General features: G+C 37.0%; 1 protein-coding gene across 1 annotated transcript in view; it reads right to left on the bottom strand.

Moving 5' to 3' along the window:
• Positions 1–6,832: 6,832 nt before the first annotated feature.
• The window catches only part of LOC122847248 (ribonuclease P protein subunit p25-like protein), a 30,724-nt gene continuing 9,855 nt past the window's right edge, over positions 6,833–27,701 (bottom strand). Inside the window, exons 2-3 of the mRNA XM_044144797.1 lie at positions 8,730–9,018; positions 6,833–8,558 (exon numbers count right to left, since the gene is read on the bottom strand). Coding sequence (XP_044000732.1) covers positions 7,385–8,224 — 840 coding nt within the window. The 5' untranslated portion in view covers positions 8,225–8,558; positions 8,730–9,018 and the 3' untranslated portion in view covers positions 6,833–7,384. The remainder of the gene's footprint in view (positions 8,559–8,729; positions 9,019–27,701) is intronic.

The raw sequence follows: 27,701 nt of genomic DNA, 5'->3' as shown, positions 1-27,701 counted from the left end.
TAAGCTAAAAATAAAAAATAAAATAAAAAAATAAAGACTTTACGAAATATTTCGCATACGCGGTCAAAATCCACTGTAAAGAAGCACGCCTGACTCTATTTCAAAAACAAATGCCATCAAACATGTTAAGTCTTCGGAGAACGACACAGACAACCGCAATGTAATGGAAACTCTAAATATCATTTGCATTGACGTCAAAGGCGTCAAATATTAAAGGCTAGGACTAGGTTGGTAATAAATATGTAACAAATGCAAATAGTTCTGATGAACAAAAGCTTTGCCCAATTCAGTATTATCGAAACGTTACTTTGCTACAGTAGTTACGTTCAGAAAGAGGAACCCATACATTATGTACACAGACATTCTTTTTTGGTAATTCAGTAAATAGTTCAGTAAATGTTGGCTTAATTGCAAAAAATACTTCTACTACTACTACTACTACTACTACTACTACTACTACTACTACTACTACTACTACTAATAATAATAATAATAATAATAATAATAATAATAATAATATTATTATTATTATTATTATTATTATTATTATTATTATTATTATTATTATTATTATTATTATTAAAAACTGAATTCTGCTTCTCAGAAAGATAGACTGTTGAATAAAATCAATAAGAAGTGTTTTTAATACAGGAGTGTTATGTACCATGCTATACAGCCGACAAAATCAATGTAAAAATTCATTGTGAAGAGCTGTATCAAAACATACAATAGAAAGTTTAAGAAAAAAGTCGAAGAGAATTATTCACAAGCAACTTGGACAATATCAGTCATGGAAGATTCTAATTTTGGGGAGATTTACAAGGAGTGTACTGTGGCGAGTCAGTTCTTCAAGAGCAACCACATGCAGATGTAGTCTTGTCCAGGACATGGGCTAAACTGTCATATTTATTGTGTTAAGCTGATCCTGACCTGGAGAGATAATCAGAATAATCTGACCTGAGGAGGAAAAACAGAAGTTCACTGTTGGCAAAATTCTACGGGTCTTATGTAAAAGTGAAAGTTTCTAAGCAAGAGAATTTTGTACCACAACCCATAATCATCAAAATGAACCCCAATAAAAACTTTTATCATCAATTAACATAGAATACGTTCCACTGTTTCTAAAATAAATAAATGCTTGGAGGCAAGAAGTTGTATTCTAATAAGCAAACAGCATCTACAGGCAAATAGGGTTTATATTTAGTAGTCATTCGATATTGATCTTTGCTGCTCCAAATAGTGTGAGCTGATTATAAATGACTCTATCAGACTCTGAAAAACATAGAATACAACATCCATTACAGAGAGTTCTTAGTTACTAGTTCATACAGAAGATCAATGCATTCATTTAGATTTTTTGTGACATCTACTGCATAATTTGCTCTAGATTTGTGCCAGCTGTTTTTGATACACCCAATTGCTTCTGCTGCTACATGTTCTACCACCAGATGAAGAAAAAGTATTGCAGATATTGTGTTGGGACATTGCATTATAATTTAACTATGAATTAAGCTTGTCCACTTCTTTATCCCTGGCATTCTCTAAAAAGGCATTCACAGAACAGCTTTACTTACATTGATCAATTTATGCACCATTTAGGTTTATTTAAAAATGTGTTATCTTCTGAAAGCAGGTAGTAGCAGTGGATTTTATTTAAGGGTATCCAAGTTAAGGGAACTGAATACAAATATGTTCAACATTAGTTGTCAAAATTTTTAAAAACCAATGGCTTTTGTTTGAACGTAACATTGTGCACCACATTGTGTTACTGTCACATTATGTCCCATAAAATACTATAATGGTTATGCAAGAAAAAGCTGACATTTTGTTGACAAAATGTGAAGAGTTAAATGAATATTTTTGAGGGCAATGTAACTGTTATGTTTTAGCCTTAATTTAATTTCTCTTGAGATAAACATTTCTTTTTCGTGGATATTATGACCATACAAAGTATTTCAGGCAATTCTCTGAAAAAGAGAATATCAAGTATACTTTGTGTGCATAATATCTAGATATACAAAGTAATCTGTAATATTTTAGCCAGTATTCGCTGTGAAGAACCTTTAATTCTTTTAAAGACACTCATTTTTCATTCCGAACAAGGAGCATAGCTTATCCTAGCCAATATGTTTGATTACAAAAGTCAAGGTTACAAATCATCTTCTCTGCTTTTACACATCCTTGAACTTGAATAGTAAGTGCATGATGGGTAGTTGTACAAATGTGAAAGAGTCTGGTGTTGATGGGGTAACATCAGTGCCAAAAACGAATTTGAATTATTTCAGAGAGAAAATGTGAAGTCTTACTCAGTGGTCCACCCACTGTGATTTGGCCTTGCAAACTGTAATGAGGAGAGTGATTCGGCTCTGACTGGAGCAACCCACTGCTTCAATGAAGCAATCACAACTGTGTTGATATTACTCGACCAATCCACCTGCTGTGCAGAGTGGAAACCCAGCAGAGGCTGTTTGAATTGAAATTAACCAAACCGTTTAGTAATATTGTCGACCTTGGTGTGGGTTGTAAGTAGAAACATAAGAGACACATTCTTCATCCTATTACCTATGCCCTAGATGTGTGATTTGAGACCTTAACATTTCCATATGCAATTTTTAAATTGTTTATCCAGTTAATTAAACTTTAAATTCTTAAAAGTAAATATTTTCTAGCAAGAATAGAAAAATAGAAAAATTCTAGAAATAGAAAATTTTATGCAATTTTAAAACACACAAATTCTGAGTGCTAATTTTATTTATGTATTTATATTTAAAAAAAAAAAGAAAGAAATGGTGACTCTGCCCAAACTACAGGGTAACTTATTCACTGTGTGAAATTTATTGTACATACACGTATGTGTCTCCCTTTCTTTATGGTTGACTTTGTTTCTGATATTCAAGAAAAACAACATGGATTAAATGTTTCCTCTGATTGTGAGCATATTAGAGATACTCATTGCAAACAACTAACTTTTTCTCTACTGAGTACATGAGAATATTCTATAAATAGATTCAAACAAGGCTCCTCTGCAGCAGATACCAAACTGGTAGAAAAAAAAAAATGATGATAACAGAAAATAATGAACTGAATATTGAGATATTACATCATTACTTGTAGCATCCAATGTGTGTGTTTGCACTCCTCTTAACCAAAATGCACATGTTTTAACTGAATTAAAATACTGCCAGAGATCATTCCAGATTGGATGAGTTACTATGAGAAGTACTATCTCATAGATGAGAAATAAACTGACATTACTTCATAAATGCACAATCAGAACTCGATGGTTCCTGTAAAGTCTTCTATTTCAATACCGCTAAGGTTCAAGGGTGAAAGAGTACAACATATCCAATAAAAAGCCAATTACAGCCATTGCAACATTTGATTGTAAATGTAGCAAAATATAGTAATTATAAATTTACAATCTTTGTTAAAAAAAAAAGGTCTATATGGGCTTTTCTGTAAAGTGGCTTTAGATAATTTGTTGTGAACTGGAAATGTATAAATTTTGTTTAAATACTTTTCATAGGTGAAATCAAATTCTAAACTTATTCTTTGTCTTTTTTATGTGTACAGTAAATACAGACAAATATGTGCACTATACTGAAACCTACTGCAGTTTAAGCTTTCAGAGATTTGCTATGAACATGTTGTAGTTGAATTGTGCTCTCTTGACTCTTAGCATCTTTCTTCACTAGAGGGCAGCAACACTCAGCTCCTGCATTTCATTTTCTTAGCATTTCAAGAGTTTCAGATTCATGTACATATAAATTAGCCAAACGCCATGGTTTGATCGCAGAACAGGCACCTACTAAATATATAAACAAAATCTCAGCTAATTTTAAAAGTTTGGGAAAAGCCTCAAAAATTATTTTAAAGTTGTTGCATTTTGTAATAAGACACATTTTTAAACCTACTGATTCCTTAATATTTTTTAATGATCATTATGTGTGTAAATATAGTGGACCTTTTAATGCCTTCTGTTTAAATTATACTGAAGACATTCTTATGCTCAAACTTGCCATTTTCTATTTTTTTGCCCTGGATTCTGGCAGCCATGGAGTTAGTGTTCATTATCTGTTCTTACAGCTTTCACTTCAGCACAGCAATTACATCCTCAGCTGCACTGATTAATCCAACATGGAGACATTTCGCAAAATGGTTTTGAAAAGACATTTCCAGACACTTACCAGAGAGTAGCTGTGGCACAGCTTGTTTATGCAGATAGACCACAGCCAGTCAAATGGCAATAAGATGTTTTCAATGGCTGCTTAAGGGTTCTCTTATCCTCTTGTGTATGCTGTGCATGAAACAATAGACTGTTTAGAAAATGATTAATATATTTTATTTTGCCCCTGACATAAACTGAAGGTGCCTGATGTCATGTTTGGGTAATGTACATTTTTCTATTGTTCCTTATATTCCCTCTCTGGCTATTTGTTACATTGCCCCCCTCCAGCTCTCAGCCTAACTGCTTAACCTTCCATTCTCTTCCAGCAATCACATAATCAATCACTGTCCTATTGCTTGACAAAATGGACAATGGAAGTGTGTGAGCGAGAAAAACCTTTTGCCCTGTCTGAACAAGCAAAAGGAATGCCGACTTCTGAGGGCCAACGCTGGCAGAAAACACAAGCCCAGTAAATATTCAATTTAAAGGATTCCCAGATAAGGCGAGTTGAAAAATTGAGGCGGCACCCATTCTTCTAGATAAGAGAAGACGGAGCCATCTGGAGGCTGGGAGATAGCGAACTCCCACGCCATCCCAAAGACCTCACTCTCATCTGCTGCAGAGGCAGAGGGGGAAGAAATGGAGTGCCAACACTTTCTTTATGTTAACTTCACAACAAATTTATTCACATTCAGGGCACGCAGTTACTTACTGACTTTGGTCAACAAAATGTTACTGCTGTGTCCACCTATCTTTTTCTCATAATGCTATCTGTTATACAGTTTGGTGCATATTAAAGCCGCACAATATGTTTAACTTGAATTATACTCTTGAAAGTAAACAAAGATAATGAAAACACCATCTTTCTTCTGTGTTTCAGTAACAATTTTGTAAGAATTTTATTCAGTTTATTTAAATTGCTGAATTAAAGCAAATATCTATCCAAACAGGTCAGATTTATGGGAAGCTGTATAATCTGGTTCAGTCCAAATTCAGTTTCAAAACAATTCAATAATTTCCTTTCATTCATTTTCCTTCAATTTGTTTCAAAGTCAAAATGCATGATTAAAGTATTTTCTCCTCTCTCTTTAAATACTTAGAATTTCTAAGGTCACACTGAATTGCATTTTCTTTTTCTATTTATGTCTGTATAGCCTTATACACTTTTGAAAACAAACAATACCGGCAAACAGACTCACAGTCTGTGAATAACCTTGTCCACAATCCTATAATGCACCTATTTGACTCCTCCACCAACCTATTTCGCGGCAGCCACATTGGATTTAGCTCTGGGATAATGTTTTTGTCAGTATGTTTTATCTGTTCTCTCACTCAGGTAACGCTTTGCCGTTATCCCTAATTACCCTTCTGCATTTCACACTTGGTCCTGAATCCTCAATGCATGATAACAAATGCAGGTCGATTTGAAATTTACTTGTAGGGATTATCTTTTTTTTTTTCTTTTTTTTTTTGACCTGGACTTCAGACTGGCTGGCCCATAGGCTCCTGGGTGAAAGCTGTTAACTCTGTGATAACGGTGACCTAAAATGATAACCTTCCAGCAGTCTTGAGGACACACAGTTTGCTTCATGTGAGCTGTTTTGCAGTCGCAGCATTTCTTCTTCAACCTTGGTCGTTCTGCTTTGCTCTGATTCGTTTAATGGGATTGAGCGGGCAAGTGTGATCACTTTTTTTGCGACCAAAAACAGTTAAAGACTTTGTGGTCACTTTGATGTATATTAGATTCTTTACTGTTTTGTAAAATAAATGTGATTCAAGAGTCAGAAGTTGTTTTTTCACATATTTTAATGAAATAATATTGCCTCAAAAAAATTTTTTTTACTGATTGCTACTGCATTTGAAGAATATTGCCAAGGGAAAATATGAAAAAAGTAGAAAAAAGGTTGTAAACTGATAATTAAAATGATCAAGAAGTTTAAGCAGCAACAAAGCTACAATAAACACAATATAATGCATTTATCTTTATTTCCTTTCAGCTTTGTCTTTTTCTCTGCAGGACATTCTCCATCATTGCTGCAAATATCAGCACTTTCTGGTGAAACTTTTGCAATATCGCTGTTGCCACTGTAATAACATCCAAATAGAATAAAAGCAGAAAAGCGATGCATAAAAAAGCAACTTGAAAAGTCAGCGTCTATTCCATTTATTTTCGTCTCCGAAGCTGCATGTCACTGTTTTAAAATTCGGTATACACCTGAGTTGTCTGTGTGATATTTTCTTGAGAAATAGAAGATGATGGAGAAGAGAAAAAAAATATAACAAAAGATGCGCTGCTGTACAGGAAGGCCTGTAGGCCGAAATGAAAAGGAGTGTACCTTATTGCCTTGGTTTCATATTTTGCAGCAACAGTGCAGTGTAAAGCTCCGTCAAGCCTAGTTTAAATCCTTTTTCTCCTCTGTGTTGTGTGATGTTATATAGTTATCTTAATGATAATCTCTGCCTGTATTTCTCCCCCTGGCATTTCTGTCAGGCTGGGTTGGTTTGTTCCTTATCAACAGCTTTGTCATTAAATCAGCTTTTCTACAGACAAATTTCACTGCTGGTACTCTTATCAAAACATCAGCACACTGTGATTTTTTTGTTCCATTAGAGCTTTGCATAGTGATGTATGAATAAAAAGATAAAATGCAAAAGAAAACTTAATTTGGAAAGAAAATGTTTATTTTTGTGGGAACTTTGATAGTCAGACAAACTAAAATGGTACATTTTTTCATTTGTCATACCACCAATATTTTCGGTTTATTTCTTTTACAAAATTGTTTTTATTTATTTCTTCATTTGAAAAGCTCAATTTCAGAGTACTTATGAACAAAAGCTATTCATACCAAGAAGTAGTTTTATCCACAACTCAAACATAGTTGACTTGGGCAATCAATGGCTTCATTTTGATGTTGTTGTCATCGTGGGTTATGATTTCATTCTGTTCATCATCACACAGTAAAAGCACACATTATCACAGTAGTGATGACGGAGGCCATAAATCTGTTCTGCGAGTGCTCTTTGTACAGAAGCAAGCTTTTCAATCTCAGTCAAACTGACCTACTGAGGCTTGAATTTGGGATTCAGTTCTTCTAAGAAAGCACTGTTCTGACTGAGTGAATGTTCTGATTGTCTCAGCATTGTGCTAGACTGGAGTGCAGCGTCAAATGAACTTTGCTGATTCAATCCTCTCCACTGTGACAAAGGTTTAGCCAGTCAGTTAGGAGGAAGAACTGAGACTTCTTCCTCCAAGCACAGCTTCTTACGGTGAGGGAAGCCGCTGTATGGCAATTGTCCAAGAGGTCTCTTGTATGTTGTTTGTGCTGAAGGCTCAGTCCCTGTTCTGTCCTCCCACAATGCACTTAGAGCCTCTGGAGGCTGATAGCCTGGCTCTTGGGGATCCAGAGGATCCTTAGAAAGAAGGATGCTGATGGAAGGTACAGTCCTGTGCACCGTCATCTCAGATGCTGCCCCCTGGTTGCTCTCCCACACTTCTTTCACTACTTTGTACCTTAGCTTGGTCATCTGATGCAGGCAACCCACTTTTCGTTTCATAATCTCAGCACAAGTGATTGTCTTTGTGACAGCGCGACCTGACCCAGTAAAGACAACCTGTCTGAGCCCAGTAACGGTTCCACCCACCGCACTTCCAGTCTTTTCTCCTTGCATCCGAGCCATGGCAAATCCCATTAGGTTGCGAATCTTGCTACCCTCCTTGACACGCATCTCCAGCACCCCAGAAGCCAGACCTGGAAAGGGACAGGGGCTGTCCTCCTCAATGCGTCCAACTTTTTTGAAACCTTCCTGGCCTAGTTTAACTGCTGTTGGAGAAGCTGGCAACACTGAAGGTTTTAGCGGATTAGAATCACTGTTGAACACTGCTGGCTGCATTACAGGGTTTGTGTAAGTTTGACCCTGATAAAAGGGGCAAGTCCCCTGGTTTACTCCATTGGCAGTTTGGTTTGGTCTCTTTACCTCCAGTTCTGGTTGGGGTTTGACATTGTTGTTAGCCAAGCACTGGTTATGGCCACTAAACACTCCACATCCCGTAAACATTTCTGCAGTCCCTTGTGCGTCAACGAATTGTTAGTCCAGACACACACGTCTCCCTCATAGAGTACACCATAACATAATTTTCTTATGCACTTGGCAGTTCTGTCTCTTTCCAGTCAACAGCTGTAAAGTTTTAAGACTTCATATAAGAAATATTACTCACTCCCCAAGAGCTCTATCAACAAAGTCTTTAATGTCCCTTCTCAGAGAAAGCTGGAGAAATAAGATAAACGCCTGACTGATGAGTTAAAAGCACTGTTGGGACCTTTCAAGATGTTCTTTAAGGAGCTGCTCATTTTCAAACCATCAAAGTCTTTTTGGAACGTGTTCCAGATTCCTATGAAAAGACAAAAAAAAGAAAACACTGGAAGGTAAAATTAGCCTTTCCTTCTGCTACTTTTATTACTAGCAATTGTATCTTAATTTCTGCACATACTACAGTGTGCTTCGAGTTTTCTTTAACAAAACTTTTTAAATGAGAAACTGAAAGCTCTTATCAGGACTCCACCTTTTTCTTTCGTGGTCCAATCCAGCGCTGATGAGTCTGCCCTGCTGATCATCTTCTCTTCATTTCAGAAGTGACCTCTAGGATAGTTTGTATTTTTATTTTCCACTTATTCCTGAAGACTTCTGAATAATGTTCCTCCAGCTCAAGTTGGTCTGTCTTTTCTCTCCACGTGCCCACTTTGAAATCCAATGCAGCTGAGACCAGGGCTGCACAGAGGTGTACAGCTCGGGTGTAGTCCCCAGAGTTGTATCTTGTCTTCAGTGATGCTCTGAGAAGTCTGCTCTGTACCCTACAAAGAGACATAAGGGACAGGAGCTGCCTCACAAATGCTCACAGGAGGAGTGTCTGTGTGGCTGAGGGGGAGCAAGAGGGAAAGGGGAGACAGCCCTCTTAAAGGCGCAGGTCTTTTCATCTTTTAGACGAACACCCTCCCCTCCACAACTGAAGCCTTGCCATCAGAGGGAAAAAAAAAAGGGAAGGGCTACTGCGTCCCTTTAAAACCTGGAATGCAGATCCCCGGCAACTTTGTCAATCTCTTTAGAGGACGTTCCAGTGTTTAATGTACATGACTGATTAAACCTGAGATCTGAAATAGAGAGTCAGTCAAGCTTTAAAAATGCATTTTCAGCTGTGAAACAATGAATTAAATTAGCTGTGTTATAATTGAAAACATCCTTCAAAGGGCTGCTGAAAGTCAGCAGCATTAAATTGCACTGTACTTAGGCATTATCCTGTTAGATGTTTGTGGCCATTTCAATTTACATAATGCAACATTAATAGCTTCATTGTTGGGGCAATCAAGTGGCGCGGTAAAAATGTCTGTCTCTTAACGCATGGATTGCTATATTGTCACAAGCTGGGGGAGCCCTTGTGATCAAGGACACAAGGACCACAAAAAGCATGGAAGCATGACTGCCATGCTCAAGGTGCTGTAATCGTAACCGTTATCATTAGGCTGGCTTATGGGTGCAAGTGAAAAGATAGCGCTGACAGGTGAAGTAATAAGTGTTCTAATGGACTTTTTGTCACCAGTGGAGGGCGCTGGCTCGCACCCTACTGTTCCGAGCCTCGACAGCTGTGCCGTTGCCCTGTTCAGCCCAGTCTCCCGGTCGACAGGTGGATTTGTTTTTGTGTGTGACTGACAGATAAAAGAATGAGTAAAGACAGCCCACTGAGGCTGAACCTATAAGGCTGAGAAAGAGAGAAACAGACAAGTCCTAACTACTCTCTGCTTTGTACATCCCCTGGTGTGCAGTAGTGCACGCACAGTATAAACTCACTGTGACTTTCTCGGTCCATAATATGAGCCTAATTCACACTGGCATGTGTATTATATTGGATCTCTATGGTAATCAAGGAAAAAATAAGGAAACCCCCCAAGTCCCACAGCTAAAGTGGAAACCTCTTTTATTAGTGGAGCCTGAATTTAACCAGAAGATGTGTAGATTTGTTAGATCTGTTTGAATGATTTACTGTTTTTTGTTGTTGGTAAATTCATTTATGTAAGACAGCAGTGCTATTCATCTCTGAAAGCATTCCAGGCTCTGCATGAGACAGGGTAACAAATGTCTGTCTTTTTCTTGCCTTTCTGTTAGCTAAAAGGAAAGAGGGAGAAAGAAGACAAGGGGAGGTGGGGGTGTCTGTCGCACTCACCACTAAAGTGATCATTCTGTTGTTTGGGAGAAATTACCCTCATCAGTCATACAGAGATGCACAGCTGCCTAAGGGGATCTGGTAATGTTACTGCATAATAAACTGTGTTTATGCGTGCACACATATGTGTATGTTCAAAATGACAGAAAGAAAGCATGCAAGCCGTGGAAAAAGACAACGGGTAACAGAAATCTAACACAGAAGGGTTAAAAATTATGCCCTCTAATTATTGCTTTTTTTCTGTTACATGATGTTTGGGTATTATTTCACGGGCTAGGCATGAAAACAGGAAACTGTTTTCTTGTGGGAGTGGGATGAATCACATGGTGGTTTCTGCTGTAGAAAATATGTTTTCTTCCCTTTCGATGAAATAATTGTGAAACTCTTCGAAGCCGAAACATGTGAAAGTGCAGCGTATCGACCTTTGTAAGAGGAGCCTTTTTCCTTTAAGAGCCTTCGTTTAATGATGGGTTGAGATGGTGCTCATGCTTGGTCACCCAAGTTTTTACACCTTCTTCACATTTCTGGCCTCTAACCCCGTAGCTCTCTAAGCACTTACTCTTCACTTTATCTGACCTTGGTTGGCATTTGTGACAATCTTGGAATTCTCTCCAGCACGCTGACTCCACTGTTGTTGTTCATCAACCACCTTCGGCTTTTTCCTTTTACCCCTCTAGGATTTAAGTAAAGAAAACCATTTGTTCGGAAAAGACTTGACAAATACGAATGGCTTTCTTCTCCCATCCCTCTTGACTTTGCATTTAGGGTGTCTGAAAAGGATGATGTTGTAAATTATTAGGTTTCAAACTATTTGTAGCATCACTACAGAGTCGAGTTGTAGCAGCTTGTTGTGCTGCACGCAACCACAGTGTCTCACTGTGACAGCCGGTCTCTCACTTTACGTTAACTGCAAGTGTTTTCACGGTCATCAACCAATGGTGGCCTGGAGGCTGTCATTTCACTCTGTGTGGAGCTCGCCCGCAGCTCGGTTCTGCCCCACAAACTCACAGCCGGCCCTTTTGGGGTGGGGGTGGGGGGACTGTGGAACATCCACACACACGCATATGCACGAGCTCACGCGCAAGCTCACGCATGCACGCGCTCTCACACAAACTTTATACTCAGCATAAGGCAAGCTGTTGGAGCAATTACAGAAACATGACAGAACACGATGAAGCAGGCCCCACTATCAAAAAGGAAATAGAGTGAGCAGAGGAAAAATGATGACGCCATTAATAACGGTGGAGCTCAGAGGCTCGCAGGAAAGAGGGGGTGGATGACCCTCTCTTTGATTTCCCTGTGACAGCACTTTGAGGTGCAAATGGTTATATTTGTATTAGTCTGCTAACATTTAAATTGGCATGTTTTTTACGTCAAAAGCAAGAACACTGACAAACAAACAATGCATAAATTGGTGTTTTCCTGTCACTCAGACTTCTATTATTTGGGTAAATGACTGATAAGTCTCTCTAATCCGCCGTCTCAAGCCACTCATGCGTCCCCATCTCTTGTCCTCCAGCTGCTGCAATGCAGATGTGTCACACATAGGGCCAGGAAACTTTCACTGAAGATGTTTTTGGAAAAAAACATGACAGACACTAGGAAGGGGCATGAAAGAGCCACAGGTAGGAGGCGGCAGAAAATGATGCGATTATACAGAAAAAATATAAATTTATAAATTAATAGTACTACCTGAAAAAATAGATAGAAAGTAGCAAAAAAGAGAAGAAAATGAAGGAAGCATTTGAACTTAGCTGTAATAGTGTTTCAAAGCAGTTTCACCTTAAAGCAAATTTTTGGATTTCTTTTTATAGGCTTACTCTTATATAACCACCTGCACATTTAATTAAAATAGGAGACGTTTAACTATATTGGTTCATGCTTTTAGGTTTGTTTGATTCACAGACATTTTTGATTAATTGTACTATCTTTAATTTCCGGTGGCAGAGGCATTTTAAAACAGCATGTGTTTATTGCTCGTGTTTTGTCTGGCCTCAGGGTGAAAGTTAATGGACTTGATAAAAAATGTTTTGATCAATTACATTAAGAATTAATTTGCCGTGTTATAATGAATGCAAAAAGCTAATGAAAGCCTCAGAGGTCTTCCTGAATATTTCAGATTTAAACCAGTTTCTGTGTATTTATAGATGAGCCACTAAACATTCTACAATAGGTAAACTGTGCATTGCTCATAAGGATTCCATAGCAACCAGAACTGTTTGCATTTAGCAAGATGCTGCTCATTGTGTTGTGTTTTCATTGTGGACTTAAACTCATTGTCTAATCAAGAGTTTTCTGTGCTGTCAATGTATTTTTTAATTTTAATTGACCTTATTATTTTAATTCTAGAAAGCTGTGTTTGAAACATTGTCAATTTTATTGTATTTGAGGTAAATAAAATGATCTAAGTTGTAATGATTAAATCTATTTAGCTTGATAGATTGTCTGGTTTAATATTGCACATTGGTTGGCAGGAAAATACAATTCATTTTTTTATGACTATTTAAATAGCTCACTCTATTGAGCTCTAATAAGATCTCATATCTAAAACTTTGCTCTTCATTAAATATTTATTTTACAGCAAAATAATTACAGTCAAATTTGTCTTACGCTAAGATGAAAATGTGGAATTTCACCCAATTATGAAAAATACCTGAGCTTTGTTAACATATAACTTGTTTTCTTCTTCATCTGTGTTGTAAATTTGTCCGTAAACATGTTCAGAGCCAAGAGGTTTCATCTCAATTATTACAACTGATCATTTTAAGCTTCTCTTACTCACATCGGGACTCAGGTTTTTTTATGGCAATTCAGACTGATCCGTTACCAACAATAGCTAGATTGATTACGTCTTTGGGTAAAGCTTTTACAAGGGCTTCCATACCAAATGTGGCACCAAATCCATTGAACTTTAAAATAAACAAATTTCCATTGCATGCATCGAAGAACATTGGAATGCGTCTAACTCAAAGACAAAATTTGTTGAAATTTGTGATGTTACAGATAACAATAGAGCTCAGAGATTCAAGATATCTATTAAATTGCTCTAGTCTGAACAAAGAGAAATCAGTGTGGAAGAAGAGTTTCTTCACAACCTCCATGCTGCTATCTGATACATTTAATCTCATTACAAACTTCTCTTCTGGTTCTTTTCCCTCCATCTCTGTTTCACTATAATAGGTTTGCTTTTATTGGTAGCTTTAGCACAGTGAAAACACTGCCTTTCAGATAAAACAAAGCAATTATCTTTTTGTAGTTTTGAAAATGCTGTTTTTTTTTTTTAATTAACCTGAAAACATATTATTAATTGTAAATTTTTAAAATGTGTAATATTTTGAGTCATTTGAAAAATATTGCAACCCATAAACATGTTTGAAACTTTGACACTGCAGTCAAGAAATATATTTTAGCTTCAATGATAGTTTGGTGGCTTTTTGATGCATGTTTTGTATACATTATGAAATGTATTGTTAAAAAAAATTACAATCTTTTTTGTTTTTTGTTTATTTGTTTCTTTTATGATGAGTTCTTCCCCATAAACTCTAGATTCCTGGTTTCTGAATTTTGAGACTTTGAAATTTTCTAACAGAAACCAGAAGTCACGACTGCCCTTGAAGTTTAGATTGGATTGTTTTCTGAATTTTATGCATTGCCAAATCAATGCAGATTTTGTATCAGTGTCACATTTGTGCAGTATATATTGTGCCTATAAGTCCCAATGCTCATGCAATGGAATATTTTAACATGTCTAAAAATGTAAGGCAGCCTGGCTTAACTAAACATTAACTTACATGCTACAGCATTAGGTGTGTAGAAATAAAATTACAAAGTAATTCTTTCTTAAAGTAATGTGTCTTCATAAACCATTGAAATGCAAGGCAGATATGCATAGTGTGATGGCAATGATATTAGCTTGTGTCTATTCTGCTTGCTACATTTTAAGCTAATCTTAATAAGACCAACACTGTCCCAACCATAAAGTAATTAAAAATTTTCTTATCTATCCAGTTGGTGCAGACCCAATACTAAAGCTAGAGATTAAGTTGATGTTTTTTTTTTTCTTGTTAGTGAGCACAATAACATTGCTTTCATTAAGTCTGCAGGATAAGATAATCGTGTCAGATGTTTTAATTGAAACTGCCCTAGAACATCTAAAAAATATTAATCAAAAGAGCCTTTGTTTCCAAAGCTTTCAGTTTATATAAAATGTAATCCATTTGCTTTTCAGGAAAACTTAAGTGAGATTTATGTCGAACGGCAGTCTGTAAGGCCAACTTGTATTCAAGGTCTGAATACAAGGTAAGCTTACATAACTTGAACTGTTTAAGTTCAAATCTTTTGTTTTGTTTGTTTATTTTAGAAATGAACACCATGCAATGTTTTCCAGACTGACGACTATCAATGAATTTGTGCCTTGTCTGTTTTTAAATGTGTTTAGATTTTGCTTTTTGAGATTGTTTAACATACTTCATATTACCTGACAGATTACATTGAAGTTATTTACTGATCTGAGAAAAGTAGTCAGGTCTGGGTTTCACTAGTAAAAGGCCACCAAAAATGTGGTAAATTATAGTTAAATCACCTTTAATTTAACAAGGGGGGCAAGTTGTTTTGGGTAACTTATTCCCTTAATAAATTACATTATAATGTAAAAAAAACAATACTTCCATTTAGTCAGACTTTCTTACACAGATTTAAATTTTACTTGATGGTGAATCATTAAAGTATTGACAAAAAAGCAGAGGCCAAAAAAAAAAAAAATCTGTAATCGAGTGAACACTTTTGAATACTTATTCATCCCAAATTAACAAGTAGGCAGAATCTTGACTTTGCTGCTTGTGAGCTTTCAACTGATTACTATGGATGTTTGTTTACATCAAGCATAAAAATAGATGCAAAATAAGAGGTCACTCTTTCCTTAATTTAGGAATGCCTCAAATTTCATCAATATTTACCCAGTGTGAAAAAATGTAAAATCTCTTATAGTTGGCTAATGGAAAAGTTTTGACTGTTACTGTTTAGTGTGTTTTTTGTTTAACGTTATACCCTAACCCAACCTTATTGACAACAGTGAACTGAATCATTGGCTTTTCAACAGGAACATGAGGAAAGAGTGCATCTGTTTGTTTCCCCTGGTCTCTCTGTCACTGAGTTTCCAGATGGCCATGCTCCTCTGTATTCAACTGTTCATAGCCCTAAACTTCCTAGTGCACACATTTGCATCAGGTCAAAGCACAATCTGACACGCTAGGGGAGGAAGAACTAATCCAACCCAGCATGCTATGAAAATATCCGATTCAAATTCCTGTTTTTACTTTATCTACTAATTTATTTATATAAAGAAAAACTAAGAGGGTGATTTGGCTATAAGAACATAGTAAAGAGATACATGCAGATTAGATATTACAGTGTCACTCGTTGAGTCGACCTCTATAAAGACCCTGTTCAGGTCTCTTGCTTGATGACTGATGTTAGAAAACACAGCGGTTAACTTTACGGAATATGCTCAGAGGTCTGTGGAAGTTTTATTCTGCATTTAATTGCATCAGTGAGCAATCATTCTCTGCCCTACAAATCTTTGGAAAAGCTCTGCTTTACAATAGAACCATAATTGCAGGAGTTTAATTGCCTGCCAATGCTCTGCTCCCACTGCCTGCTTACATTGAAGAGCTCAATAATTAGAAACAGGGAGGAATTACGTGGCAATTTTGTCTTGGCAATTATCATAATGCAAAAGAAGTGCCATTAGTATTGTTAGTCCCACAGTACATAATCCTTTGACACTGTCAAGTTCCTCTTCTGGCTGCTGGGTACAACAACTCTTGATTTCCCTGTAGCCTTTGCACTCCCCCAGTCTTAATTTTATTCATCAGCTATTCAGGCCAGTTGGTACATTTTGAGTCAAACTAGCAGACTGATCACATCCGTGCCTGGAGGGCTGGGAGGATTAGAAGTTAAGCATTAACACTTTCATTTAAAGGTATATAAATTGGGTGTTAATCCTCTTCTGCCTTGTCAACCATGAAATTGTGTTTGATTTAACTGAAAAAATAACACAGTTGACAGGAACTTTATTTGCCTCACACTGGTCTTACATTGTGATTGAGCAAAGTACAATGTAGTTCAGTTTTTGCTAATTTAGAAATACTGTTTTATATAGCTTTATGTATCTTATAGCCAGGTTCCATTTACATAATTTAATCACTCATGTCTAAGAGAAATTCTATGAGATTCTAAAAGTCTCTTCTGTCTAAGAGGCTAAAATTAATCTCAAAACCTTTTTGTGATTGAAATACTGTATCTTCACACTAATTTCTGAAATCTCAAAAGCTAAATCTCTTTTTTTTTAGTTCTTGAAGCTTCCTTAGTTCTAATTAGGAAAGCAGTTTCTTTTCATGTAATATTTTTTTTTAAAAGCAGTTTGCTCCCTCCCAAGTTTCTTATGTTTGTGCTTTTTTGGGACTCATGTAAAATCGACTTTTTAGAACTTTAATTCATGTTATAATGTTTTTCTCTCATCAAACACATACCTAGAGTGATGCTTTTGATTATTTCATGAATGTTTGGAAAATCCTTGAATCTCTCATGGCAGTCAATCGAGGATTGCTTGTTCTAACTGACATATTATATAAACTACTTTTCAGTCAGTTCCTTAGAATGTCTGTAAATGGCATAATTGGTAATGATGTCTTAGGTGAGTTTGGTTATGAACAGTTTCCAAAAATCAGTATTTTACTAATTTCAGGTCCTAATTTGGACACATGTACCATAAATTAACTATGTTCCTTTGCCCCCTGAACACTGGCTGTCTTGCAGTGTACAGGCATCAGTTAGTGTCTTCTTAACTGCAGAATGAGTTTGGTAATAATAAATATTTTTTGTAGTGATATATTCACTTTGTAAATGGTCCATCACAATCAGCTGCTCTTGAAAACTAATTTTACTTGCAGATTTCTAAGGATAATGTCTTCAATTAAAAAAATGTGATGTATTGTATTGTCCAGCTAACTGCATTACAACAAAGGTTTATTATTCCCAGTCTTTCTTGTACTTTTATCCATGTTGCACATTTTCATTTTTGCAGGATATGCAACCATTTTCACTCATTGGTCCAACGAGTCAGTTTATTGATTGGCAGAAAAATGAGCAGTGTTCACAAAAGGGAATGTAAGCAGAATATTTATTTTACAATCAGATGAAGAGTGGTGCAGGTCATGCATGGTTGTCATATGCCACAAACGAGACATAGTGCACATATTTGTTCAATGGACAATGGCTGGACACACTGAAGAACGCCTAAATGGGAAACTACACATTCTAAACAAGTCCATAGTTCTGACTATCAATATTTTGAAGTAAACTTTCACACAAAAAAGCCTGAAGTCACTTGTAATAACAGGATTTGGCAAATGTTTCTAACTGTGTTCATGACAGTGTTTTCTGCAGCCATACACCATAAGTAAATCTAATGAAGAACAAATATGAACTAGAGGCTTCATCCTTTGATTGGTTGTAAGTCAACCAATTTGTAAATGGACTTACTATTTACAACAATTTGTAGTGGATAAACTAAATTTTATTAGAGTTTCAATAATTTTCAGTCTAAGCCCACTAAATACAGGAATACTTTATCCTAAAGCACTGTTTTTTGCAATGAGATATAAACTGTAATAATAAAAAAACAAGACATACAATTCTAAAACAAGATAGGAAAACCTATCAATGCAGTTTTGTGTTCCGTCATAAGAATAATGGGGCTTTTTTAAAATTTTGCTTACAAGCTTACTTGCAGTTTTCCAAATCTTAGAACGTTGGGTGTTCTAAGATTGTCGCTTGCAATTTTGTAACCTATTATCCTGTAGTCTGTGGTGTGTTACGATAGATCATCAAGGCCGCTCTGATCTAAATCAGGGGTTTTTCCTGACTGGAAGCGTTAACGCAGCCTGTTAAATGTGAATGGCAGCCAATCAGAAAGCGTGGATTCCTCTCTGTGCTTTCTGAGGGGAAATTACGGAGGGTAGATGATATGTGGAAACAACATTAAATATTTTATTCTTTGCATGAAATATTCAACATTTCATGAAAAGAATATAGAAATGACAAGGGGAGGAGTTGGAGCGAAATTGCTACTGCAGTTGATAAACCCGGTCACTTTTCAGCTGTTCTTCCTTAACGTGACATAAATAGGTTATAATAATTTTCCTTCGGTCAGGACGTTACGCTGACACTAGAATCACCTGCATTGCAGATAGATTGTAGTAAAGCATTGATTAATGCCTTGTTTTAAAATTAGTTAACTGGACTTGTAGCCATTATTTTGTGCCCATTGTTGGACACCACACAGCACAATCAAACCGTTATACCTAGGATTTCTGTCGGCTAATGTGTGGTCTCTCAGGTTTTGAAAATGGGCCGACAATCTGCCCACAGACTGTATAGTGTGCGCTGGGCATTACACTAAGGAAATGAGGATGGGAGAGGTCAATGGAGAGCACCGGAGTTGAGCCTGTATTCATTCAGTGTCATCAACAGAAAGAGAAAAAGGCCGGAAGAAACAATAAAACCGATAATTAAAATGAGGTTGATCATTTTAATTTATTGTGTGATTAATTGATTTATTGTTTATCGTGACAGGCCTATGAGTTGTACATATCCAGCATTGTCATAAAACCTTTCGGCTTGTTCCCAAAATTTGCAGGGCTTTCTTGCACGCCAATGTACAAATGTTGAAACTTGTCACACATGGCTTGATTAAGCAGACAGTAGAGTGAATTGAGTTGTGGAATCCACATTAATAAAACTGATTTGCTGAAAGTCTTTCATTTTGCAGTATAAAACATTGACATTTGAAAGAAGACGGAAAAGATGCAAAAAACAAAACTTATTAGAACAATTTTTACCATCCTCAACTGCACAATGCACAATTTAAAATCTCTCATGGAAGCACCAGAGTGATGCAGATCGTAAAGGGTTTGCATGACCTGTTTGTTTACTGAGCTAACTGCATTAGATGAGGCAGTTTAGTAGCAGGGTATTATCTCTGAGTGGAAAACAAAAGGGCTAATACTCAGCTGAATAATGAAGAGAAAATGACTTTGAGAATCAGGAAGTCCTTCGCCATTAAGGGTGAACAAGTCTCTGTGGCTCTCAGGCAATCAAGCAATAGGGTTTACAAAAGATTTTAATTTGAATGCATTATCCAGAGTCCTTAACGACCAAAAGGCAGCCAATTGCTTTGACAAAAGATACGCACTGATAAGTTTGAAGGTCAGCAAGCTGCTCCAACTGAGATATCAGCAGCTGGTGTGTTGCACTACACTTTGCTTACAATAAAATATGTTCTGAAGTAAAATGCATATATAGATTAGGGAGTGGCTAAGTGATACAAACACTTTTAAACATTTAAAATGAGTGTGCTATAACTGTTTTTACACTCCAAGAAAGTTTGTAATAGGTAAAATGGTTCTACTACATCATACAGTCAAAACTCTCACAGCTTAAAAATTTCAAATCCCAAGAACCAGAAGAGCTAATGAGGCCCTATGTTGAGAATAAAAGGGGGATTAATGAACAACACAGTCTGAAGAGACAGGGCTCGTCCAAACCCCCTAAACTGTATGCATATACTAGGTGAGAATATTCTGAGCCTTTCACACGTCACCGCAGTATTGAATGGACGGTGCTGCGCTCAGAGGAGCATTCTGCTGATGGAATCAAAACCCCTTTCACAGATTCAAATGAGGTGCACTCAGCTGTGATTGGTATTGGAAAAGCATTTGTCGGAACAGAGGCTCACAGAAGGCTTCTTAAATACAAGGCAATCACAGTGTCTAACGTGGAGATGAGGCAAGAGGTGTGCCTGGACTGCAGAGTGGAAAACAGGACAAAGGATTATGATGGTAATAAGCAGTAAACCAAAACAAAGTCATCCCCTGATCCCTCATTCTCTCTCTCTTCCCCGTACTGTCTCTGTATCTCTCTCAGCCCTAAATCCTCTCACTCACTCTCACAGTCCTTTTCTCTCTCTTTTTCTACATCACACTCACCACATATTGACGGGGCCCATTTTTCCACTGCACCCGAACTACAATTTAAAACTAATTTCTCATTATTTGCGGTGAATCCTTACACATACAATTTCTAATCTGTCAAATGCTGTGATGGAAACCAGCAGAAGCACAGTTTTTTGGGTTTTTTTAATGCGGGGGCCTGACTCGTACACCTACACGCAATGTCAACTCTTCCACACCCGGCTGGCCACATTTTATTATGGGCGTCAGCAAATCTGCATGCTGTCATCTACAAACCCTTGTGGTTATGTCCTCCTCTGCCCCCCACAACACCCACCCAGCCCAACGTCTGTAAGCTTGTGGCGTACAGAGTAAAAGTATTTTACATTCCAGTGAAAATGCGGAAGTGCAAATCAGAAACTCTTTCTATCTCACAAGCTTTAAGAGATACCCTCATGTGACAGACCTGAGATATGGAATCCATGTGCCTACATATAAAAGATAAAATGGTGGAGGATGTGCTTGGGTGGCTGAGTAGGGAGACAGTTTACAAACCTCTAATTTGGCTTCTTTAATGAAAGGTTGTCAGGACTATACTATATACTAAAATGGCTTTGCTCTTACATTTCCTAAAATCCTACAGAAGTGTTTGTATGTGTGTGGGTGTGCATGTGAGAAAGGGGCAAAGGATAGAAGAAGCCATTATTATGCCTGCAACAACAGTGGTTGGCAGCAGAGAAAAGAGAAGAAAGGAGCAAGGAAGATTGTGTCTGGAATTGTCCAAGTGTAGCAGTAGTGGTCCTCACTCACTTTATCAGTGCCACAGCAGAGCATTTTCCTCCCATCTATCTGCCCAGTGACTACTCTTCCGCCCTCTCAGAGCAGGCAAAAACACTTGGTCTCCTACCATGGCTGGCTCAACACAATCAACAACTTTTTTTTTTTTTACCCCATGCACCTACCCAGCTTACGCTATCACTTCACTTAAGATCACTCTTTGTCTAAATGTTTTTTCTCCTTTTTTTCCATTGCTCAATGCGTTCATATTTGTGCAGAGTGCTGAAAAATTGCTACGCTTCACCTCCTCTATGCACTCCATTTCCAACTTTTCACTTAACACCCGGTCTGGGTGTAAACAGCATACCATGTTACTTAAAGGACTTAATACAGAGAGTGTTAAGATTTTAAACTCAAGAGTGTGTGGATGTTTTTCAGGATGAGATTCAACACTTGTGTAGCTTTTGTCATAACTGACTGAAGACCTGACTTGTCTTTGCTTTTACTTGACATAATATTCAGACCACATTCTTCATCTAAAAATGTTCCTTTGTGTCACATCTTCAGGCCTGAGTGCAGATCTAATGAGTTGCCGACTCGCACACCTCTGAAGGAACAGTAGGCAGGTGTGATTACCCACAGCTGCAGCTCGTCAGCGCTCATCAGGAGGCAGCTCAGAAGACAAATTACATGTGGTAAACTGGCTCCAAAGCTTATTTTCTCTTCTAGTTATCTCTTGTTGTTCCTTTCTCTTTAATTCTAGATCTTCCTTGTGTCTACCTTGAGTTGGTCCTCTGGTCCATTCCTTGTTCTAGTGCCTTTCAAAAGCTGGATGCACCTTTGCTCCAAGATGCCTGATATAAATGGCTGAATTCCCTCGTCGGCAGGCATAAAACTCTGCAGCGGCCTGGTAATGAGCCATTTATTTGATATGAGGTATGTTAGAGAAGGATGGATCTAAAAGCATGGTAGCACTTGAGGAAAAAAATGTGAACACCCCTGAGCTAAAGACTGACTACAATAAGAATCAAATTCAACAAGAGAAAACAACTAAGAGCTCAATTTAGTAAACAATTTAAGAAATTACAAAAACCATAAAATAATCAAAGTGCAAAACAATCAAAATACAAGACCAAACTGAGCAAGAAAACAGAAAAATTCTTGTATCACGACTCTTAAGAGAAATAATATTTTGTTTGGTGGGCATGCTTACATTCAAAGTTAATTAAATTTTCCTAGTACTTAATCTAATCTATTGATTGCTTCACAACAAAAGATAAAAGCAATTGATCACCTTTTAATTACTTGCTATTTAATTACGATTTTAAACAACCTGTTTTTAGCCAATACAGAGTTTCTCTTTTTGTCATTATTTGCCACTGTGGCAGAGCTTAACTCTTGATCATTCAAAATACATGTTAGCAGAGAAAACTCATCAGTAATCATTATAATAAATACCTAAATTTAATTTTAAACAAATTTGCTTCAGACACACTCCCATGTGTTTTCTTCCTGTGCGTTTGTGGCATTTATCAAAAATAATAATGGTAAAAATGTAATAAAAATTAAAATAATAATATATAATTTTAGCAGCAGGAAGAATAATTGTTGGTGTTCTCAATTAAATAAAATTAAGACGGTAGTTTTGAAAAGAGAAACCTGCAAATTACAATAACAGTAGAACAGTTTTTGTTTTAAACATTAATGTTAATGATAATATTTTTTTTTCCCAGGTTTATTACACAATTACAATGTCATACCTGCTCTTGCTTTGAAATAAGTAATTTTTTGTGTAAATCCCTAGACAGAGAAAGATACATTATATTATGTATTTTAAAACTAGATTGGTGAACATACAAATATGGAAAAGGAATCACTTTGATGGTTCCTGTTGGACAACGTTAAATTTAGCATCACCTCGAATGAAACTCAAAGAATTTATCTCCTGACAAGACATACGCTCTAAATTAAAATCTTGAATCAACTTTCAAAGTCAAAAGTTGTAGGGTTTTTTTTTCTTTACACCTCTTCAAAAACATTTTTAAAAATTTTTTTGTAAAGCAATTACTCAAAATATTGACAGTCAGCAAAAGTAATTTTAAAAAGTAGTTGAGAGAAAAATGTTTTCTAATATGAGAAAAAATTTTTCAATATTTAAGTGACATATTCAAAAAGGTGGAAAATGTAAAAAGTAAAAAAAAAAAAAAAAAAAAAAAAAAACCTGAAGGAGCATTTGTAAAAGTTTCCTTAGCTGCATATTATCAATGCTGCACACACAGCAGCAGACTAAAACAAACAAAATTGAGAATGTGATGAGCTTGGGTGGATAATTGATCAAGTTGAAATTACCAATGGATTTGTGTAGGACTCTCACCTGAAAATCCATTGTGCTCCGGGTCATCTGCGAGGAATCGTAGATGTAAGAATTATAGTGAAATGGGTTAGAGAACACAGTGCTAATAATATATTTACACTCCAACTCCCTTTCCATTGATTTCCATTCATACCATGAAAAAAAAACAGGCACACAGCACCTTCCAGAGGACTTCTGAGAGTTATGTTCAGTATTTTAAAGACAGCTTCTTTGTGACTGAAAAAAATAATAATAACCAAAAAATAAATAAAATACCTACAAACTACAAAAGCCAAACCTCGAGGCTCTTTATCTTGAGAAGGCAGCAATATGATATAGTGATTACCATTTGCTAAAGCTTTTACTACGCCCTTTCTGACACGTGTAATCTTGTTCAAATAAACATGATTTACTTAAATTGCTATTAAATTATTCAGTTCTTAATGTCTTTTGTGCAATGATTTTGTGTGTGTGTGTTCATTGTGGCTCCCCATAAACTGCATCTTCTTCTCACCATATGTTTGTGTGTTTATCACTGCCGCACTGTCTGGCTGCCCTTAAAGAGGCTGTGAATGATCTTATTTAGTGCACGTTGATTGCCGCTTTAACCTGGCGGCCACGCTGGCTGCTGCTGCATTAATAATCGGGGGAGTCGGGAGAGCTGCCGCGGCCCCGCACCTTGTTCGCCGCTCGCTCTCTCCCCTTTCTATCTCCATGGTACCAAGAAAAGAGCTAGCAAACAGCAGGGGAAGTGTGGCGGAAAATTACAGTCTTCACATGCCAGCCAGTAAGACAGCCTCTGCTGCTGTTCGGTGGGGGCCAGTGCTGTGTGAAGAAGACAGTGGCAATGGGAGGACATTGTGTATAATGCCTGTGTGTGTGGTAGAGTGATGTTGTGTGACTTGACATGTGCTTTCCACTACTTTTGTCCAATGTTTGAGTTAAGCATCTGTGAGCCTTTCTTGTTAGAGAGGCCAGTATTTTAGACTTCCAGGCTTGGAGGAAAAGTCCACAATCCGGCTCAGCCTTCAAAGGTTTACAGATGAATAATTTATTATGAAATGGATTGATAGTTTGATGTATCAGCCAGTGTATTTCTTTGTCTTTGGTTTGGATTTTCAAAAGGGAAAGGGCAAAAAGAAGCAAAGAAAAGCATTGCAAACAAAATACAGACAAACCACATTTATGTTTTTTTATGTAGATGGGTTAAAGTGTGCCCCTTTTTAAAATGTAGCCAACAGTTTCCCCTTGCAGTTCCCATCCACATAACATTTTGATTGGTTGTTTGAAGATTAAAGCTTTTTCACTCTCTGCCAGGGAGAACAGTATAATTGATATTTCAGCTCTGGGCAAACTCACTCTCATAGGCCAGTGGCTGTTTCAGCAGAAAATTAATGTTAGCACAGCGTGGCGGCAGAACAGTCGGCATGTTTTAGGAAATATACTCCGAGTTGGGTCTCTCTGGTCTGGTGGTTTCTGGTTTAACTCTCTCTCTCTCTGTAAAATGGGTATGTTCCTGTGTCGCCTTATTGCTTGCATGCAAACACACATGACAAAGTAAATGATTGCATAAATTTGAAGCTGAGGGCAGTTAAGTTGTAATTTGCGATGAGAACAACCTCACACACACTTTATATATTAGTAGTTATTGTTACTGAGCACACTTCAAGAGAGATTGCATTGAGAAAAGTTCTCATATTTGATCAGTTCCACAGATCTCAAGTTGCTCAACATCTCTTGTCTACTTCATTAACAAGTGTTATTCAGCTTGTTTGAAGATCATAAAAATCGACCTAGTATGAACCAACGGCAGAGTCATCGTTCCGACAGCTCCCTCGTGGTGCACTTGTCCTGAATGGGCCATTTACAGGGACACAGGGGATTAGGCAGATGACGGCAGTAGAGGTCCTCATATTGGTGCAATGTGACTCGGACCACATTAACACAACATTAGTCTCATTTCCATTCTGACTGCGTGCGCTTTCACACAACAGTGGAGAGTGCCACCAAAATCATTGTGATCCTAACACTCCAGTCTTTCATTTCCTGTGGCCATTCAAGCCCCTCCTTATCTTTTTCTTTCTCTGTTCCCTCGTTTTTATTCTTGCCCTTTTCTCCACTGCGTTTCATTTTTTATTTTTTTTTTGTCCTTGCCCCTGCACACCCCTTTTTTTCCCCCGTCATCCTCTCCTTTTTCTTTCTTCCCTCTTGTTCCACATCAGCAGCTGGGTGAAGCGTCTTCCTATCACGCTTGGCTGCACTCCCCTTAATTACCATGTATTCTTCTTTAGCTAATAAAAAGCACTGATGAATCTGATTAAATGGAAATGGGGCTTTGTATAAAGTTGGATATAAGGCCGAATGCAGCGAGAGAAGAATGGTGCAGAGAAGAACTCAAAAACAATAGATAAAAGGAGAGTATAAGAGAAAAAACAGAAGACAAAGAGGTTAAATCACATGGGGAAAGGAGAGTGAAAAGAAATAAATTTTGTGTATTAAAAAAAACAAGAAAAAATTGATATTTGGGCTTTAACCCATTTGTTGTCTTTGTTGTTGTTTGGGTCAAAGATGTTTCAGGCCCTGAGGGAACTTCCTCATCTTATCACAGTGAGCAGACGGCTGGCACATCTTTCTCATTACTAGCCTCTGAGTTATAGATTACTCCTGCCTTACTCCTCTCCCCAGCCACAGGCAGTCTCTGTTACAGTCTTCATAGGCCTGCTTCCACCAAACGCAGCTTGAATCCCTGAATGTAGGCTCTGCCTTTTCATTTTCCTTTCATGAGAATTAAGTCACTCTGTCTGTCCATGTAATCGGAGTTTCAACTGCAAGCAACTGCGGCTTGGAGGGAAAAAAATGAATTAGGGCTCCCTGCTTGATTGAAAGGACTTCTGAGAGGAGCTAAGTAGCTGAGTTATGATACACTCTTTCTTTTTGCTTTATATTGTTTGCTGCTCAGCGGTACAAAGCTGAGCTTGTAATGTTTCAAACTCGACGCATTAGCGCCTGGGTGTTGGAAACACACAAAGAGTGCTGCAAAAATATGCTGGTTTAGAAGCTGAGATTTCAAGAACTTTCTGTCTGTCTTTAGGGAGGTTAGAAAAAATGTGTGCCTGAGGCATTGTGTTCTAGTACAGAAAGATGTTTAGGCCCTCTCAAATGGAAATCATTTAAATGTGTTTTAAATGCATTAACAGAAGGCATGTGATGATACGTCAACAAGATGATTCTTGATATTTGATTCAAGATTATCAGATGAGAGAGCTCTGATCCTTCAGACTTTGGTTTTGTTCTATGATCTTATTGCGGCACAGTTTAATTTAGGCCTTATGTATTGGTTATGAGTTCGTTTTGAATTGTAAACCTTTGTTCATATTTTATGTCTGTTTTCTCTTGGACTTTTCTTCTGTTATTCTAGTTTCTTACTTACTTTACATTTGTTTGGTCACTCCTTGCAGGGTTCTCTGTTGCCACCCATGGTTTCTGGTTCTCAATTGTTGTTTTTTTGTTTGTTTGTTTCTGTGTTTTATATTATTATGTTTTAGACTTAGTTAATTATTAAAAAACAAAATTCACTATTAGACACTCACTCTTATCAGCACTTCTGTCATCAACAAAGAACAAATATTCTGAGATGATAATAATTTGGAGAAAACTAAAAATCCACGTCTTTGGCTTTCACAAAAATACAAAAAAATTTATGTATCACTAACTGCTTAAAGAATCTCTAATCAATATAGGAAACTTTAGACCAGGTAATCAACATGTGTGGTCTATTTTTTAATTCTTATTAATACTTGAATAATATATGATCTCAATCTCAAGCAAAGCTTTTATTGCTATTGAGAGCACTCAAAACCTTCTTGTAATTTTTGGCAAGCTCAAAAGACTTTCTTACCATTACCCTAATCAAATTCAAATCTTATTAAAATAGCTTTCTAAAACTGTCATCAGTAACCCTCTGAGTCAAAAAGTTAGAAAACAAGCTACAACCTTTGTACCTTGTACAAGTACTTTGTAAGGATAGCTTTGCCCCTTAGCAAACAAACATTGCTTGACACTTAGTTGATGTACAAAGATGCTAGTCAACAAGCAGCACCAATACTTTGTTTTCCTATTTCATAACTGCTTTCAATGAATATGGAAGCCCTGTGAGGCATCCTCCACATTTACATGTTA

Source organism: Gambusia affinis, linkage group LG02 (assembly GCF_019740435.1).
Source record: "Gambusia affinis linkage group LG02, SWU_Gaff_1.0, whole genome shotgun sequence".
In the NCBI taxonomy this organism is placed as follows: Eukaryota; Metazoa; Chordata; class Actinopteri; order Cyprinodontiformes; family Poeciliidae; genus Gambusia; species Gambusia affinis.
Note: the sequence above shows the minus strand (reverse complement) of the source record. Positions and strands in the feature narration are given on the sequence as shown.